The 20,795-nt window shown below is 35.9% G+C and overlaps 1 protein-coding gene across 1 annotated transcript in view; it reads left to right on the forward strand.

Moving 5' to 3' along the window:
- MEIS1 (Meis homeobox 1) overlaps positions 1-20,687 on the forward strand; it is a 153,947-nt gene extending 133,260 nt beyond the window's left edge. Inside the window, exons 10-12 of the mRNA XM_044663392.1 lie at positions 15,946-16,004; positions 17,251-17,340; positions 19,939-20,687. Coding sequence (XP_044519327.1) covers positions 15,946-16,004; positions 17,251-17,340; positions 19,939-20,222 — 433 coding nt within the window. The 3' untranslated portion in view covers positions 20,223-20,687. The remainder of the gene's footprint in view (positions 1-15,945; positions 16,005-17,250; positions 17,341-19,938) is intronic.
- Positions 20,688-20,795: the final 108 nt, after the last annotated feature.

Below are 20,795 nucleotides of genomic sequence, written 5' to 3' on the forward strand. Positions count from 1 at the left end.
AACTCTGAAGCACCTGAAGACCCCTCATCAAAAGGTGGTGGGTGTTCCTGAACCATGGTGGATAAAGAATCCTTCTCCTTTTTTGTCCCTGAGGCCTTACAGTCTAACTGGAGAGGAGGAAGGGTTCAGTGAGAGATAAGAAATAGATTTGTTTGTCTACAGCATTGTCCAACTGCCTGGTTTTCTCTGCTGCCTTCTACAACTTGGTTAAGACAGCCCAAGACCACAGACCTCTAAATGGGCGGGAGGAACTTCTTTAATTATTAGAGTACTTTGAGAACTGATTGACTTCAAGGGTCCCAGGGTGAGCTGCATCTCAAAAGAGATATTGGGCTGGGTTAGTTGGGAGACTGATTCACTCTATGTCATGTATGTCAAAAATAAGTATGATCCCTGGTAAGTCAAGGTGAAAGTCAATGGACTACCTGGAGCAATATGCACTGGGTTTTAAGGTCAGCAGCTGCCTCTTATAACAACACACTATTCCTTAGGTTTGTTATTCTCAAAACCCCTAGTCTTCTCAATTACAAATATCTAATCTCTTTCATTTTCATTTGACTGTATTTGCTGAGTAAAATGTGGCAAGCATCAGTGAAGAAAGAACTATCACATTTCAAGAAGGAAGAGAGAAATTAAGGTTGAGGAGATCCCACTTAGAGAGACTGGTCGTTTACAGAGTCGGTCATTTTAAGGCCTTAGTTACAAAGTCTCTTTCAAGTTGCTGGACAAAAATATATTTCAAAGAGAGCCCAAGGGGAGGAACTAATACCTGGTGAAAAGTACAGTGGGTGGGAAGCAAAGAGAAGACCCGAGTTCTAGTTAAACTTTGTGATGGACTAAGTCACTCAGATTCGGTTTCTAAGTTCTAATTTGTAAAAGGAGAACCCTAAGATCCCTCTCTAATTCCAAATCCTCTGATTCTATATAATTTGGGGAAAAGATGAAAACTGCAAGAAAGAGGAGAAATGGGAAATCAAAAACATTAGGATAAAGTATGTTTGGTGCTAGTGGACATTCATGTCAGCTAACATTTATATGGCACTTTCAAGATTTGCAAAGCATTTTACAAATGTTTCATTTTATCCTCACAACAACCCTGGGAGGTAAGTGCTATTATTACTATTTTCGTGTTTACAGATAAGGAAACTTAGGTAGACAGAGGATAAGTGGTCACACAGCTACTAAGAGTCTGAAGTTGGATTTGAATTTAGGTTTACACTGTCTCCAAATCCAGCACTCTATTCAATGCACCACCTCACTGCCTGATTGAATCTAATTTAGGTTGCCCAGAAGTAAAGCACTCACGCCCTTGGAAGATAGAAGGTCAACAGGAAAATCTATTTTAAAAAATACTTTTCTACATCTCAAACAAGCAAATCATTGACTATTAAATATATGCTGGTTTAAATTAAATACAATCACAGGACATGAAAAAAAACATGCTGTATCATTTTAAACTTGCTAATAAACATAAATCAGTCGCTCTTTTAGCCGTTTTCTATATGTTTCTGTGAGAAGAGCATGACAGATAATAGGCTTGATATTTCCAAAGTTATTGTGTAGCAAAATTTGTTTTTTCCTCAGGCATTCAATCTTTCTAGAGTAATTTTGTACCTGACAAACTTTTTTTCATCGATGCATTAATAATCTATAACTAATGGGTTGTCAGGTGTCAGATTAAAAGACTATTTAAATGTTATACATTTGCTCCTTTGAATAAGTTTTATGGGTCAGAAAAAAATAACTTTTGAGTTTCATTTTTTTTAAAAAAATTGGCTCAACTCCAAGTTGGAGTGGAAGGACTTGATTACGTTACACCAGTTCTGCATGTAGGAGCATATTCTAGGCTCTCCCTATGTGAATCAAACGGACAAACAGCTCGGGTGCCTTTTGTAAACACATTTCAGTACTAAAATGTTACTATTTTTCTTTTGAAAAGAAATTTGTCTTAGGGGAAACAGCCCTAGCAGAAAGGGGAATTCACTGTTTCCTAGCAAGTCAGGTTTAGGTCTATTCTTGTCAAATCTGTCTGAAGTGTGTTTACATATAGTTTGCCTTTCTGGTATTTTCTGCTTGCACAGACCTGATCTCCACCTATTTTGTGTCAACAGTTGCTGAGGCTGGTGTATAGTGATTAACCACTGAGAACTGAAGCACCAACAAGCTGAGAACCATGCCCTCAGAGACCCTCTCTCTCACTTCCATCATAAACTTGCTTCAGGCTGCGCCTACATAAAACAAACTGCATTTTTGAGTGGTTAAAAAGTCAGACTGAAATATTAAAAATGGGGCAAATGTTGCCTCCTTGTTGGATAAAACAATTTTCTCTTCTCAAAAATGAAATGGAGCCAGAGGCATAGGGGAAGGAAGTATCTGTGAGGGCCAAGGCTGTGCTGGCTCCAACCCGGGATGCTCCTGTTAAATTGAGCTTTGGCTTTCCGTGTCAGTTTAGGATTTTTCTTTTTCAGATGGGAGAATAAGACCTTTTTTTTTTTTTAAAAAAAGCAAAAAACAATATTTTAACCTCAAAATGATTCAGTCAGAAATAATGCCATACCAAACCAAACAATGTCCTGCTCCAGTCTTAGGCACAACAGCTGAGATTTTGTCATGTTGTTCTGCCTCAAATGTCATTATTGTCTTTTGAGGGTTGTGTGCATATCTGTATGACCCAGAAGTCTAACCAGTCTTTAAAATTAGTTCTACTCCTAATCTAATAAAAAAAAATCTGAAATAGGAAGAAAACAAACCCTTTCTTTCTTTACTCATCCTATCGATAGTCAGGTTTCCTTTTCCTTTCCATCTTCTTAACTGGAGGTTACTAAGGGAACAATAGTCTAAAAATATGAGATTCCATGGATAAGGAAGGGGACAACTCTTTACTTTCCTAAGGCACGTTAAGTCTTTTGTTTCAAGGTGCCTAAGAAATTATTGACCCTGGGAGTGAAACTTAATTCCAATAGCCCTAGAGTGATTTTAATCTCTTTTCAGAAGTGGGATTGGGCTTAATATTGAATTTTTGAAATCAGTAGTTTCTAAAAATAGCATTCCTCGAGAATTAAAATTATAAACAGCGAATAAAATTTTTGAAATCTACTCAGAAAATAAAAAATTAGTTCAGATCTAGAAAAGGCTAATGAAGTGGAGTTGATTGCTACAGGGCAGCTGTTTGTTAGTTCCTGGGACATGAGCTGCTGGACAGATTACAATGCCTGCTTCCCCACAACCACATCTGTTTGATCCATTTCTTGGGTCATTGTTGACATAAGGGTTATGACAACAAAAGTTAAGTTTTATACAAAAGAGAAGAGGGGATGGGGAAAAATCCAGGGATCTAGGAAAGGGGACAAAGAATGCATCCTGGTTGTGTATTGAGGAATGGTGGGATGAAGATTATATTTGAAGAGAAATTGGAAAGACCTTATCTGACCAGAGAAGAGGGGAAAGGTATTTCCATGGCCAAAAATTGCTAGGATGTCATGTTCATCAGAAAGAGAAAATGATATATTGTGGTACAGTGGAAAGGAAACTGTCTCTGGAATCCAAGAGCTTGAGTTCAAATTCTAGTTTTCTTTTTTGTTTTTATGTCCTTGGAGAAATCACTTGACCTGCCTAAACTTCAGATTCTTCATTTGTAAAACAGAGAAGGGTGTGTGTGGCAGGGAAGGACAAGATAGCCCAGTTCTAGATATGATCCTATCTGTTGTTTTGAAATATAAAGGGAAGAGTCAGGCTATTATAATAACTTGCCTTCATTAACAGAACAAAGTATAAAAATGACATTTTCTCACTGCATACTTTGCATTTCTATTGAAATTTATAGCTATTAGGATAAATAACACGTTCATATTCCATTCTACCTCCAGAAATAAAGATATTATTTATAAAGTTATATTCTAAGCTTTATTCAATGGAACTAGGGTACTTTGAGAAATATAACAAGGGGGCATGTGAAAAAATTTGATATTAGTAATTATTACATATTTTTACATTTTATTTGTTAACATTAAAATTCCCAAGTGACTCTCACTCTTTTCTCTCCCCAAACTACAGAAGGCATTATTGAACAAAAAGATAGATGTTTATATTAAATAATATATTTTTTTCTCTGGAGGTGGATATATACAAGTCATTAGTAATGATGATGTTAAAAAATACACAGGAAGACAGAAGGCTCTTTCTTCTCGGAGGAAGGGTTTATACAAGTTGAGAAGTAAATCTGCTTGAGGTAAAGGTTGCATAGCAATGTTTCTAGTATAAGGAACAGACCTTTTATCTTTGATTGCATCACATGGTACAAGGGGGTACCAGGTAGCCATAGGGGCCTGCCTAAGTGGGACTTAGCCAAGACAGTGAGATGATGGCTACTGTGAGGAAAAGGGTTTGGCCTTGGATTAAAAAGATGCTATCTTGGTGAACTTGAGGAATTGACCTTGCAGAACTAGGTAGACACTGGACACTTTGAGAATAGAAACAAAAACCTTTAATGCCAAAAAAAAAAAAAAAAGTGAGGAGTGTGTAGCACTGAAAAGGAGGTCATAGGATTTAGACCTAGGAAAGAAAGTCTTTTACAGAATATATAGTCTAAAATTCTCATTTTGCAGATGGGAAAGTTGAAGCTCAGAAAGGTTAAGTGAATCTCCTAAGATCACACAGCCATTTGGCAGGGCTGGAATTTAAAAATAATCCTCCCTGACTCTAAATCCAGGTTTTTTATTTAACTTTGGAAAAACTTCTTCCCATAGCCTGAGCTCCTTAAGCAACAGTAATATTTTGGGTTTTTATCAAATATATGAATTTGTATATGTGAGTAATTTTCAGGAGGAAATTAAGCTAAATTTATTATATTTTACTTCAAAATATACCTAGCCCACCTCCCTTCTGGGTGCTTATACTTCTAGGAAATCCTACCTATATTTATGGATTTTCAATATGTTCAACTTTAAAGTATCCCATGGCCAAATTGGTTTGGAAAATTGTCCTCTATAGAATAAATAACTAGCATGAGGAACCAATTAAGTCAACATTTCACATCTTTGCAATAGCTTATTCTGGAGATTTTGTTTGTCTTCTGTTAGCTATTTCATTAAGAACGGATAATCAAGTTATTCACAAATAAAGCCAGTAAGATAACTCTTCACTGGAGATGTAGTCAGGTGTCTGCACTCTCTATTTCAGAGGTCTTGAGCAATGGCTAAATGCCTACTTTGGTGGGGAGGCTAGGGAGAGAGAATTCTTGGTTGGCTTTTGGAGTAAATAAATCCTCTGGGCATTTCAGCTCTCAAATTTTGTGATTTTTTTTTTGAAGAGGAAGAAACAGAATTTTCCTGTGCTTTGAGGGGGGAAGCATGTGTACGTTTGGGGAAAAGTCGTGGCAAATGATTTAGAATAATAATCATGGTAAAATAGAAAACATATTGGAGCTGAGTAGTCTGAGGAGCTTTACCTCGGACAGCCAAAACAGATAGATTCTAGCTTTCCTGGCTAAGTTGCATTTAGCTAAGAAGAAACGTGTTTTGGCAGAAGGAACTTGGAATCAGACAAGCTAGGTTTGAGTCCTGGAGCAATCTGCTAGCTCTATCACTTTAGGTAAAATTTGGCAGACAGATCAGTTTCCAAACCTGTATAAAATGGGGATGATTCTACTCAAACTCTCTTCCTCACATGGCTGTTGCTTTGTAAACTTGGAAGGGTTATAAAAATGGGAACTATATTATTTAGTGAGGGAAGCTATTTTTGGACTGGATATTCTCAAAGCCATGCATTTGAGGGGAAAAGTTAGGAGGCAGATGTGCATGTGGTCTTGACAGCAGGTTTTGACTAAGCTTGTGAAACTCCATGTAATGAGTCAAGAGAACTGGATTCCAATCTAGATCCTGTCACTATTAGCTTAGTTTCTAAGCTAAGGTATAGGCAGGCACACTGTGAAAAACATTGGTATTTCACCTCTCTTGGGCTTAGTTTTGCAATCTGTAGGGGAAAGGGATTGGACCAGAAGCTGTCTGATATTCCTACTTGATTTACTATATTATGAATCTACCAGATTAACACTAATGAATTTGACTAATTATTTTGGTGTGAATTAAGAAAAAGAAAACATATAAAAAGGAGGGATGGAATTAGTGATATTATTCTTAATTGTGACCAGACATAACTTGGGATATTGGATTAAGTAAGGTATGATACTATATTCTTGGATATTATTTAGAGTTAAATCAGGAGACTAGATTTGTAAGACATAATAATACACAATATGTTCATTGGAAAGGCAATATGGTAGACAGGGAAGTCCTGAACTTATATTATAAAATTATGCTTCTAGCCCTTACTAGTTATGTCTCTATGGGCAAGTCAGTTAAGTTCTCTGAAATTTGACTTTTTCATATATAACATAGGAACAATAATGCCCCTGATATGTACCTCACAAGGTAATTATAAGGATCAAGTGAGATTTTACTTTAATCAGAAGAATTAACCTCAGCTATTAGTATCTCACAAAACATAGAGCACTATATAAATGTCAGTCATTGTTATTATTTTTCCTATAGATTCAAAATGAAATACTCTTCTATATACATGCAGAAAGGCCCTTGCAAATATGGGAGATCAAGGAAGATTGAAAAGTATTGTGATACAGTAGAAAGAATACTGCCTCAGAAGTCAAAGGAGCTGGGTTCAAATTCTGTCCATATAACCCAGGATGAGTCACTGGGGTTCTTTGGACCTCAGTATCCTTATCTTCAAGTGAAAGGGTTAGATTCTACAGCCTTTGAGGTGTCTTTAAACTTTAGAGCCATAAACTTCTTGGAGAAGGTGGTGTGTGATCACAAGATCACTGATTTAAATGTGGAAGAGACCTTAGAGACTGTTGAGTCCAGCCTCCTCATTTTTCAGCTCAAGAAAGTTAAGTGATTTATAGGGTCAGATAACTAATAAGATGTGGGCAGTTAGGTGGTGCAATGGATAGAGTACTGGACCTGGAGTCAGGAAGATTTCTCTTTCTGAATTCCATTATGACTTTAGATAATTAGTAGTTGTGTGACCTTGGGTAAATCACCTAACTCTGCCTTAGTTTCTTCATCTGTGAAATGAGCTGGAGAAGAAAATGGTAAACCACTCCAATATTTGACAAGAAAACCCCAGATGGGGTCAAGAAGAGTAGTATTCAATTGAAAAAGCTTAACCACAACAAGTAGCTATTAGAGCTTGAGACAGTATTTGAACCTAACTCATTGTGACTCCAAATCCAGTGCTCTATCCATTAAGCAATATTGCCTTTTTAAATTAGCCTTTAAAGGTAGAGAGGAATCCACAGGGGGAAAAGAGTAAAGAAGACTTCAAGAGATGTGTAAGAGATAAAACATGAATTCCTCAAACCATTTGATCAGAATATATAGCATATATAGTGCAATAATATAAGTATGGAAAAGGACTGAATTATGAGGGGGATTTATAGTTAATCTGTACAATACAGAGCCATTGAAGAGTTTAAGCAGAGGAGAGACATGAAGATATCGATGCATAATGAAGATTTCTCTAGCAGTAGTATAGGATGGATTGGAAGACAAAGAGAGTGGAAATGGGAAGACCTGTTAGGAGGATATTACTCTAGTCCAAATGGATAGTAATGAGGACGCTAATGAGGGTGGTGAAGGTAGAAGGAGAGGCGAATGGTGGGGTGAATGTAAAAGACATGATAGAGATAAAATTAAGTGGTAAATGATTGAATATGAGAAGTGAGAGGAAAAGAAGGGTCAAAGATATCATGGACTTGACATTGAGATACAGATTGACTGGTGGTACCACTGACAGAAATGAGTGATATCATAAGGAGAACAGAACAGGTTTAGGAGGGAAAGAGAGAACCTCAGTTTTGTACATGTTGAGTTTGAGGGTCTCATCAGACTCAGGTAAAGATTTCATTAGGCAATTAGAGGAGTTGGAGTGACAAACTTAGAGAGCTTATACACAAAGAAGAAGTGGTAAGTGAAATGGTGGAAGTAAATGTGTTTGCTAAAGGAGATATTGTACAGTCACGAGCAGAAAGCTAAGGACAAAATTTTGGTTTCAATTGTTTTATTAGAATATTTTCTGTAAGAGAAAAATTCAGTACTTTACTAATACAGTTAGTGTCTAAATTGCTAATACATTATACTAAGAAAAACTTCAGTGTTACAGTTCACGAGGTGTTTTTTTTCTCATATGGAACCTACATATAATTATTTCTTCTAAATTCCAAAGTAATACTTGGGCATGCTTTCAGATAAAATATATTCCATTATTATAAGTGATTTTATTATATATACTTATTATCAATGCTTTTTAGCCACTCTCACCTCTGTTTCCAAATGATGGTAGAAAGAGGGGAAAAGAAGCATTGTTAAGAAGGGTCCCCACTATTAAAAAAATAAGAGCTAGCCTGATTTCCTATATAGAAAAAAGAAAAAAGATTAATTAGAAGGATTTGATTTCAAGAATAAAATGTTTTTAATCTTGCTTTCAAGTAAGATGCATAATATGAGGTAATAAAAGAGTTAAGGTTTCAAAACCCAAAATGAAGAGCAGTATAAGTATTTTTAAAATGACTTTGCATCAAATGTGTCAGTAGTTTAGTTCTTTTCAAAAATTCATTGTCTGGCTGAGCATTTCACACGTAACTAATTTTCTTTATTGTCTGACATAATTCTACTCTTCCCTATGATAATTTGCTAAATACTTGATTCCATTAATGCCAAAGAAGCAAAACTGAGCTTCAAGGGAAATCATCTTATATATCTCTGATTGATGGATTGTCTGTGATCTGAGTAAATTCTAGTACTGTATTTCTAAAGTGAGTGAGTAGTAGAACATATCTTCTTTTCCTCTTTCTCTCCCTCCTGCTTTCTTTCATTGTGCCCCACCTCCAACCCCTCCTATCTCTTCTCCCCCTCAAATCTCCCTCCAGCATTGTCAGTGATGTATTACAGTCTTGGAACTGTCTGAAGTTTGGAGGATATTAGGAAGCTAGAAATGTTGCCAAAAACATGATTTCATAAGGTTTGACTTGAGATTGAGTCAACCTTCTTGAGTGTCTTGAAGCCCTATTTCACAAAGAAAGGGAGTACAGAAAACTTGGATGATAATGCCTGCTAGTTATGGGTCATTAAGTGTGTTAACTAATTTTAAAATAAAAAGTTTTTTAGTAACTTCAGCAGTTCTTGAGGCTTATTTTTTCTTGTTTTCACATAAGAGAACATTTGTATTTGAAGTAAGAGTGAAAACTTTTCCTAAAGAGAGTATTTATTTTAGTAGTGACTGAAGAATATATGGTATTGCTTTCTGAAATATTATTTTAATACTTATACACATCATTTTGCAGGCTTTAATTTTGTTGTTGGTAACTTATTTGCATCCTTACTAAAGAATGTATGGAGGTGTATTTTATTAGTGTATGTAAATATGTGTAATTGTAGTTATAAAGAACAATTAACCCTAAATGATACTTTCTGGAGTGAAAGATGGTATAAAACAAAAACTCTAACAGTAATATTTCCTTTCATGGCATAGAAATAATGTGTTTTCTTAGATTTCATAAGTCAAGAATCATCAGGTATATTATGATGTTTCAAAACGATTGAGATGTTGAGGTTCTCAAGACTTAATAACAACAATTCTGATGAAACTCCTTCACCCATCCTCCTCTCTGTCTGTCTGTCTTTCTGTCTGTCTCTCACACACACATTTATGTGAAATTATATGGAATAGTGTACGAAATCCTGTGAGCAACTGGAGACTGGGAGTGTTGGGATTTTTTTTTTCTTAGAGAAGGTTGAATGAGTAAGGTAGGACACACCCAATAAAAATATATCTTTAAAAACAAAAAAGCTTGGAGGAAGTATATCAAGAAGCCTAAAGGCTAAACTGGCTTCTTGATATATATATATATATATATCAATTGGGTTGTGTATTGTATATATATTGTGTGTGTGTGTATATATATACAACCCAATAAAACAGAATTTATTTAAGAATCATAAAAACAATTTTGAAAGTATGATTCACTTATCAACATCAGCGAAGATCACAAAAGGATCTTAAAAGGTACCCTGAGAAGAGGTATGAAAAGAGCAGATATTTATGAAAGATGTCATCTGTCATGGAATATAAAACTAGGAAAACATACCTTGTGGTTGGATGTGTAACCAAGGTTAAATACTGTTTTTTTAATTGCTTCAAAAATGAAAAGATTATCCTTATCCCTGCTTATTCTTAGAAGAAACAAAAGTTAGGTATCCAAGCATTGAATGTGAATAGAGCAAAATGGGAAGTATGAACTAGAAACCAAAGGTCAAGTTCAGACAGCTACATCACTGGGCCTTGATTAGAAAATTATGCATATGATCAAAAACAGAAAGATTTTTAAGAAAAGAAATATTGAATGAGCACTGGGAAAAAATTAAAGTAGTAACTCAAGAGGCTGTCTATTTCCTAAAAAAATCAAATACAAGGTGTCCCCAAAGTCTTAGTATAGTTATAAGCTTTAATAGCTTTTGGAAGCCCTTATATTAACTCTTATTTGGCACAGGAATCCAGCCCCTTTCTATCCAATTTAGTACAAAAACACTTTGTATAAAGGGATTATTTCGTTCTTTATATTTGTTATTGGCAGGACCAAGCATAATGCCTGGCATGTAATAGGTGCTTAACAATTATTGATTAATAATTAAACATTTTTCTCGTTCACATATATTCCAATATGGCAAAATTGGCCTTCTTATTGTTTCTCATTTCCTTTCTTTCTTTCTTCCTTCTTTACCTTGTCCAGACTGGAAAAGTATCAAGTATTCATTGGAAGTTTTGACCTACTTTACTGATCCTTAGGCAGCTTCATGGTTCCCTCATTCCAGGAGCCCACCATATTGGTGGTAGATTTAATGTGAACACTTGATTGGCTTTAGTTCCACTGAAGCTCAGAACTCCCAGACTTAAGTGATCCGCCAACCTCAGTCTTCCAAATTGATGGGATTGCAGACATACATTACAATATCAAGCCTTCTGGTTGTTTCTTATCCTTGGTATTCTATGTCCCATTTCCATGCCTTTGTACCTGGCTGTCCTCTATGCCTTTTCACCTTTACTTCTTAGGATCCTTAGAGTATTTCAAGATTTAACTCAAGCACTATATTCTAATTTCCTATTTCCCATAGTTGCCAATACCTACCCCTCCCGATTACTTTGTATTTATTGTGTGCATACATGCATGTTATACATGAATATGTCTGTATGTCATATATGGAATGAATGCATATGTGTATATCATATATGTGCTGTCTTCCCTAGCTAGATTGTAAGCCCCTTAAGGACAAAGACCCAAAGAAATTTCTGTTATGTTGATATCTTGATTGCCTATTTTAGTATCTTATTCATCTGAGGCCAACTATATATCTACTTTACCTCTTTACTTAAAAATGGATTTTTACTTTGGTCAGAAATTTCTGCTGCTTAAAGTCCATTTTTCCCTTTGATGTGCAAACTAAGAGGTATATTTTACCAGTCACCTTTACTATATAAAATGGATTTTTTTCCAGAAGGTATTAAATCTGATATCTTTGAGATCTTACCCAATTTACAACCTCCAACTCCTTGAAAGCAGAGACTGTGGAATTTTTCAACTTTATTACAGTTGATATTCATATAGTACTCTGAGAATACTTTACATATGTTATGTTATTTGATCCTCATAACACCCAATAAGGTATTATTCACAATTTAACAGATCAGACAACTGAGGCTCAGAGATACGAACTGATTTGTTAATAGTCACCCAACTGAGACTTATCAGAGCCAAAATCTGAACCCAGATACTCTTGACTCCGACTCCAGCAATCTCTCCATTAAGTTGCATAAGCTATTTTTAAAAAGAATTTTTTTTATCTTTACCTAGCATAGAATACACACACATACATACACACATGCCATAAGATATAATTCTTTTAAATGATCACTAAGTAAAAAGGATCATATATGAACCGACTTTGACATGAGTGAATTTATAAACCTAACTAATTTGTTATTTATGCATTTTGTTTGGCTTTGTGTTTTATTTTAGGAAGAGAATCTGAGCCATAATAGTATAAACGGAGGGAAGCAAACAAGTTCTTCTCTGGTTCAGAATGTTTAGAGAATCTAATTATTTTATATCATTTGTCCCAGTTTCACAAAGTGAGTTTTTAAAAGTGAAAATAAGTACTTTGAGATTTTTTTCTCAAAGAAAGCCCATTTTGACATTCAAGTTATTCAGTTTGTGAATAGTCAATATGTGAATAGCTGGTTCACAAGCAAATAGTTTGTCAAAGAAGCCTGCTTTTAAAGCATCTGATTTGGTTCTGGCTACTCACCGCATCACTATCCACTGTGAACTTTTAGGAACAAACAATACATGCCCATAGCCAGTTCCTAAATATGGCAGCCTCTTTAAGCAAAACTAACGAGTTCTGGATTTGGGGACCTGGGGTCGACTGAGAATATAGTATGAACATAAACTATAAAACATATGGAATTAAGTTTCTTTGATTTTTTTCTCTAAGTTTTCTAACCTGTAGAACTTCACAACAAGAGAGAGGTAGCATGGGAAACTCACACTTAGAGTGAGTGATGTTTTTATGTATATTTGTGGCTATAAATTAATTTATGACACTTTTGTTTCCAACTATTACTTTATTGCTTATTCAGTTGGGGCAGAGAGGAGTCACTGCACCAGACTCTATTTTCCTCTATTGATGAGTAGAGTTTATTCCTGGGTTCACATGACAAAATGTCTTCATATGCATGGGTACCACTACACATAAACATCTGTGAACTGTCTTAATTAAGAGCTATATGTGTAAGCTTGGAAAAAGGTACTCTGTTGAGTTTCTCCTCTATCCCCAAGGAGAACAAGGAAGCATAAGAATTTGTTGATGTTTATAAACTAACATTAATTGGGCTCATAAAAAGAAAACTTTAAGGAAGTTTTTTGTTGTTTGGTTTTAAAAAAATTTGTGGTAGCTTAAGAGGCTACCCCAATGCAAAGGAAAGCATTCTGTTACAAAGGCAGGGAGGATGAGACAGAAGGTTAAAGGGCATTTTGGAAACAAACAGCTGGACCAGTTTATTTAAACAGATACAGGGATGGGGAGCTGACCTCAGTTTGACTTCTAGTGGGAGGAGCAAGAATGCCATTTTATTACTTTGCCCAGAAGGAAAATGTTTTTGTATATGAATTCACCCTGAAGTGATCTAAACCCATGATTGTGTTATAGCAGTACTTAAGTACAAAAAGTACCTATGAGAATGTTTAAGAAACTGTGCGTTAAAGAAGTTAATTCTTATGATGGTTGTGAAAGAGGTCTGGGGATACTGTGGGTTTTATTTAATGGCTTCACATAGGAAACAAATCTGTTCCTTCTATTTATTTGCTTAATTACTGGTTTCATTTTTTTAAAATGACAATTGATCAAGGAATGATTTATTTATAGAAGTGTAAATATTACAATTATTTGTATTTACCAATATCATATTAAATTAAAGACATTTGGAAGAATTTTCCGATTTTGAGGGAAATGTTTCTCAATGAAGAGGTTCATTCAAAAAATGGCCATTACAAAGGCATAGTTTTCTTTGCTAAAATGGTCATGTTGAACAATCTATGTACTTATTTAGAACATGGCAGCATGTACCTTACATCATATCTGTGAACCCTGTGAGTTTAGAACTTATGTTAAATTGCAGTTAGATTAATTGAAGATTGAATGCAAATAACATTAATGGAGAAGGCAGTAGGAACATGAGATTTTGAGGTTGGTTCTATCAGTTGGATAGAAAACTAAGGATGCCACCATGGTCATGGGAATGGACCAATCCTTACCAGTTCAATCCATTTTCACCTGTATTCAGTCGGTACAAAAGGAGGTGAATTGTGTAAGTGCAGAAACTGGAAAAAACCATTCAGGTAATTTATTGATGGGTACCATCAACTTTATCATATACAACTTTTTTATGAATCATTAGACACTACCCACTGTGAAATGGACATATTTATAACTTTTCCTACCCACCTCACAGGAGCATTCCTAGGATTAATTATATAAAAACCAATTGATCAATAAAATCTTCCCAATGCTAGGAGCATAGTAAAGATAGGTGGGATATAAATCATCATTATACATTACATTTATTAAATACTTGCTATGGATGGATAGCTGTGGACCAAGTAATATATTAAGTAAATTGGGCAGACAAAATCCCTGCCCTCTAGCAGCTTATAGATTACCAACAATGCCACAGATAGGTTATTTCTTCACTGTATTACTTTTGTCAGTGACTATGAAAATTGCTTTTGCTATATGCAGAGTATTAATATTAAATAATTTTCAAATTGGTCATGCACCTAAGATAGCTAATGAAAAAGCAGATTTTCCCCCCATTTTAATTAGTTATTTCACATGGTGTTTGTGCTACACCTGTGCTTATAATGAGAATGGAGAATTAATCTAACCTTCTGCTCACATGATTCCAATTTTCATGGTTTATACAAGATAATGATAAACTGATTTGCAACACAATTTGTTGTAGATCTATGTTTTAAATATTTTTATTAGCAGTTCAGGGACAATATTTACAAGAATTGATACAGTACATATTGCCAGTGAAGAAGTTTGTCCCACTAAAATATTACATTTTAGTTGGATTTCATTCTCATTTTTATTTTAATTACTTTTCAGGAAATAAAAGAACATAAAAGATCCAAGATACTTGGAAACCATAAGTGTCATGGAGTATGAATTTCTACTTTAAGAAACATATGTTCAGTCGATGTAATGGCTCTCTATTTAGGTACCATTTTCCCTTGTGAGGTGGACGAATTATGAATAGCAGAATTACAGACTGGAATTCATACTGGACTATGGTGGCAGCTTTAATTATTAATAGTGCATTATTAAACTTTTCATTGTATATTTTTATGTGCTGCTCATTTTTTATGTATTCAAAACTGTGTTGAGAATTGAAAGCATTTACAATTTCAGAATCCAATGTATCTTGTTCATTCCTTGAATTCAGTTTTCAATTTTTATCACATTTAGTTAGCACTCTAAGAGTACCTTTAGAGTTAACATGTCACTATTATAATCTTGAAGAGCAAAATTTTAACCACTTTTTATTCTTAAATAACTAGCCATTTTTTTCTAGTAGCACAATAATTATGTTCTAACAAGATGTTTGTTATAAATTTTCTGCACTAGCTGGAGAAAGCAGGATTATAAGTTCAATTACTGTATAGCTATGACCTCGCCTTGACCTCAGACTTTGCATAAAGAGCAAAAAAAAAAAAAAAAACCAAGAAATCTCTTCAAGGAATGCATTTCTCTGAAGTCCCCAGCAGTGTGAGTTAGTGGTGATAAAACTCCAGACATTCTCTCATTTGATGGTGTTCTGCCATCTCAGTTCATTATCTTAATAGTGGGCATTAAAATAGAATTAGGTTTGCAAGAGGTAGGGAAGGTTTTGATAAAAATTGTAAAAGGAGGCCAGAGAACATAAGATAGAAATGTCACTAATTAGGAGAGGTAACAGATGCCCTTATGAACATCTCCCTATCTAGACCAATTTTTCCCCCTCTGAATTGAAAAGAGTGGTGGCTAGCATTGTTTCCTGAAAACTCTGCTAATTCCCCCATGAAAAGATGAAATGGAAGTGTCCAACTGTGGTAAAAGCAGGCAAACATAAATCAACTCAGAAACCCCAAGCCTGTATGCTCAAAGGTCACCAGGGGTTATAGGTTTTGCAGCATTTGAAACTGCACATAGACTAGTGGAGGGAACCAAATCCTAGCCTTGGCCATAGCTGCATTCTTTTCGTTCTCCTTTAAAAAATGCGACAAAGCGACAAAAACATGCAATAATGATTCACTTTACTCTTTTGTTACAGGTTTATTAATGCTAGAAGAAGAATAGTTCAGCCCATGATAGACCAGTCCAATCGAGCAGGCAAGTCCCCCATAGTAACTGTATTCAAGTCACGCAAGCGAAAACCATCCTCAAGCCATTCACCGGGAGGTCCATTACCTGGTAAATAAACTGGGAATGAGTGCTGGGAGTGATTGACAATTAAAATTAAACCAGTCTCGTTTCATAACAACACTAATCAATTTAACATCATTAAAATATTTGGAGGAGAAAAAAAAAAGCAAATAGAGAAAAATAACGATTAAATTATATGCTCAGTTACAGGATTCTTTGTACACATTCGATATATTAATGTTATATTTTTTTTTGAGTTTTCCTTCCCAGCTCTTTCTGCTACTATGACCACTCCCTGGTGCATGGCTTGGTGTGGAATTGCTGTAAACTTTATTACCTGTCAAAAGGGCAAAGGGGTCAGGATCGCTTGTGGGACTCAGTAAAGTTCAAAGACATTCAATGAGGTAGAGCTTCATGTGCTTTAATAACCCAAGGCAGTTTACTTCTGAAGCCAGCTTTTAATGTGCGGTTAAAATGTAGAATTCAGGTAGTGGTACAAATCCAAGGTTCTGGGTTCTCTGGCCCTATTCGAATCCATCCTTTGGGGGTTTTAAGGTGTGTCTGTGTGTTTTTTTGTTTTGTTTTGTTTTGTTGTTTTCTTCAAGCTCTTGATATGAGAAGCGTAAAATACCAGATACTGCTATGAGATCTCCGCTTCTAGAGCTAAACCTCCAAGAAGCATCTTCCTTCTTTGCTTAGGATTTGTTTTAGTATCACGATAAAGCAGTAAGATCAACAGGAACACATTTCCCGAAGTTGATGTTGGTCTTACACTTTTTCTCGGGAAAAAAAAAAAATGCCTTCTCTCATCTCAATAGAGCAGTCTCTGAAAGTATGTTAAGTATCCCTTTGAGCCCAAACGTGTCTAGTCATGTTCATCCATTTTGGATCTTTTTTTTTTTCTTTCAACACCTATTATATGTTCACCAAATTAAAATCCAAACAGAAAAGTTTCTAAAGCTTAGCTGTCAATAGAACCTTGACACTCCTTTAGTCCTAGCCCTCTGCTACCGCATCATAAAGGAGAATTTTAGGCCAGTTTTGAAGTGACGCCTTTACATCAATGAGCAGAAATACCGTTCAGTGTATTCTCTTTCTTCCTCTCTGTCTCTCTCTTTCTGTCTCTTCCTTCTTTCTGTCTTAGCTCTTCTCTTTCTCTCTCTCTCTCTCCATGAAAATCGGTAGTAAGTAGCTATGTTCTACATTTTTATAGTAAGTCAAGGAACACCCTATAACCCAGATGGACAGCCAATGGGAGGTTTCGTAATGGATGGCCAACAACACATGGGCATCAGAGCACCAGGTAAGACGGACATCGTGTCACTGTGATTGTTGCTCCCCCGGTGTGTAAGTGCTCCCCCTCCGCCAGCACAGGTAAACCTCTAAAAGCACCTCCTCCTCTCTTGCTGTTGTCTCAAACTGCCTGCCTTGCCTTGCCTGTCCTCTCTGCACCTAAGATATTACTCAGAGGAATCGAGGATCTTCCCACGGCGAAGATCTCGGCCTTTTTTTCTCTGCCCTCTGGAATCTGTATTTTTAAAGGGTCTTTTGGCACTATCTGTTGACTTTGCTCATTTTCTGGCCTCTTCTTGGATTTTTATCTCCCTTCTAGGACCTATGAGTGGAATGGGCATGAATATGGGCATGGAGGGGCAGTGGCACTACATGTAACCTTCATCTAGTTAACCAATCGAAAAGCAAGGGGGAAGTAAGTACAAATGGGGGAGGGGTCTTCGTTCTCACTTTGTTCTAGGTGTATTTTTCTTCTTGCGTTTTTCTCTCTCCCTCTCTCGTGTTCTCCTGGCCCATTGCTTTTATGCCTCTCCAATTCCTTTCCATTAAACTCCTCGTTTCTCGCTTCCTCCATTGTCTCCTCGGCTTTTGAGGAAGCTTTTTAAGCTCATAGATACTGTGTATGATGTACATTTACCCTGTGTGTTGCTATTATACAGTACTGACCACATGACCAAACAAGAAACAGTCAGGAGGTGGGGGTGGGGGGAGCGAGTTGTCATAGCAACAGACTGATTTGCAAAATGTAAGCAGTCTGCAGCAGTGCAAAGAGAGAAAAAAGCATGTCCCCAAAGTGTCATAAATCTGTCTAACCACAGTTGATGCATGAGTTACATTTCTACACTAACCTGCGAGACACCGAAAAGCGAAACAGAGACTTCTTTTGGGGTAAAACAAACACAAGCTTCACTTAGGGTCGTTAAGGCATATTTTGCAATTCATTCAACCAAACTTTTCCTTTTTTTGCAAACATTTTTTTTTTTTTTAGTTTATTCCTCTTTGTCTGTCCATCATAATGGGATTACGTGTGGCAATGGAAAAAAGGGAGAATACAAAATAGAGGTGTGCACAGCAGGCTATGGAGCTTAGCCCGGGCTAATTGACTATATCCAAATTAAGTATGCCATCACTTGCAGTGTGACAAATGGATTTGACTTATTCAGTATACAAAAATAGAGATCATTAATGCAATCTTCAGTGGCAGGCCTAGTGAAGTAAGCCTAGGAAAAAACTGCCCCAGATTCATTCTCTTGTCTTTTTTAGAGGAGAGAAAATGCATTATAGCATTTCTTGTTCAGACCAGTAAAACTGTTTTGAACACCAAGGTTCTTGTTCAATTCCTAAATTATCCCTAATAGTGTTGCTTTAAAAAAAAATTTTTTTTTGCTTTGTTTCTGGAATTATAAGCAGTTATTTCATAGCCTTTCCTTGGTCTTGTCTTTAACATACTATTTGAAATCCTAGTTTAGGCCAAATGCAATTTATACTGGTGTTCTATGGGCATGAGTTAAAAAAAAAAGTTTTAACAATTAGCTGTGAAAACATTCCATTGAACTCTGGAATGCAACAGTCTTATTACCTCATCATGGAAATTTCTAGCTTAGTTAATTTAAATATTGTTTCTTAGTTTCTGGGTCAATTAAATTTAAATGATGTATTTTATGCTTCGTGACCAATTAAATTAATAGGTTATTACAAAAAATATTATCATCTTTTTTGATTAAAGAGCTGTGGGTACAGTATATTTTATAAGCAATTTTCATTAGTTCAAAAATGTTCCTTTAGGCTAGATTAAGCAGCCAGTCATTGCTAGAGCCTGGAGACCTGATTCAAAGGTGTTCATAGCATTCACAGTGCACTATTACTTAGAACTAAAGCCAATTGAACCTACTTAGCAATAGCGTTATGCCTTTCACCCTTGATGATTATGGAGCTTATAGCTCTCAGAAACAATACACCTGTCAGTTTCCATCAACTATAGCAATCCATGCAGAAGACAAGAGGCCCCCACAAAGCAAGAGGGTTATTGTTTTAGGTCCAGTTTTTCTTATTGTTCTCAAAATCATTCCAGGGTGGACTGAATTTTGTGTTGAGTATTTTTTCTTTTTCTTCAGACCTAAGTAACCACAAAGAGGGAATTAATTAATAACTTACTGATTTTATGTGCTTAAAAATACAGTTTAATGTAACAATCACACTTAGTAATCCTATCCATTTCAGCTCCATGTGAGTTGCTTCCTGAACAATGTGACGCATTCATTGCATAGCATGTCTGAATGGCTAAAAAGTGCCTCTTATGGCTAGATCTTAAATAAGTGTGATTTCTAAGAAAATAAAAACTCACCAGGTTAACTTGATATGAAAAGGCACTGTGCTATTAACAACGATAATGGATGCAACATTTTGTAAAAGTCTTAAAAGCAAAAGTTTACATTGTTTTTTGGATATTTTTCTTTAAACACCATTTAAAAATAATCTTTATTGACATTTGTTTTTCTCGTATAATATTGCATTTGCAAACGCAATGTTGATTTTTCACAAGATTTCTTTTGTTGGTTTCTTTCCTTTCCTTTCCTTTCCTTTCCTTTTCTTTTCTTTTTTCCTACAGGGCTGCAAAGTATGCCAGGGGAATATGTAGCTCGGGGTGGTCCAATGGGTGTGAGTATGGGACAGCCAAGTTATACCCAACCCCAGATGCCCCCACATCCTGCTCAGCTACGTCATGGGCCCCCCATGCATACCTACATTCCTGGACACCCTCACCACCCAACAGTGATGATGCATGGAGGACCATCCCACCCTGGAATGCCAATGTCAGCATCAAGCCCCACAGTGCTTAATACAGGAGACCCAACAATGAGTGGACAAGTCATGGACATTCATGCTCAGTAGCTTAAGGGAATATGCATTGTCTGCAACCGTGACAGATTTCAAATATCGTTTTTCTGCATTGACTGTGGAGTTCCATTCTGGCATCTACTGTGGACCAAGGAGCATCCCTAATTCTTCATAGGGACCCTTAAAAAAGCAGGAAACACCAACCGAAGTCAACTTTGGGGACATGCTAAATAACTATATAAGACATTAAGAGAACAAAGAGTGAAATATTGTAAATGCTATTATACTGTTATCCATATTACGTTGTTTCTTATAGATTTTTTAAAAAAAAATGTGAAATTTTTCCACACTATGTGTGTTGTTTCCATAGCTCTTCACTTCCTCCAGAAGCCTCCTTACATTAAAAGCCTTACAGTTATCCTGCAAATGACAGAAAGGTCTTATTTGCAGGATTTTTAGAGCATTAAAAATAACTATATCAGGCAGAAGAATCTTTCTTCCAGCCTAGGATTTCAGCCATTTGCGTGTGCTCTCTCTCTCTCTCTCTCTCTCTCTCTCTCTCTCTCTCTCTCTCTCTCTCTCTCTCTCTCTCTCTCTCTCTCTCTCTCTTTCTATTTCTCTCTCTCT

The sequence above is a fragment of the Gracilinanus agilis genome, chromosome 2 (assembly GCF_016433145.1).
Source record: "Gracilinanus agilis isolate LMUSP501 chromosome 2, AgileGrace, whole genome shotgun sequence".
NCBI classification, from domain to species: Eukaryota; Metazoa; Chordata; class Mammalia; order Didelphimorphia; family Didelphidae; genus Gracilinanus; species Gracilinanus agilis.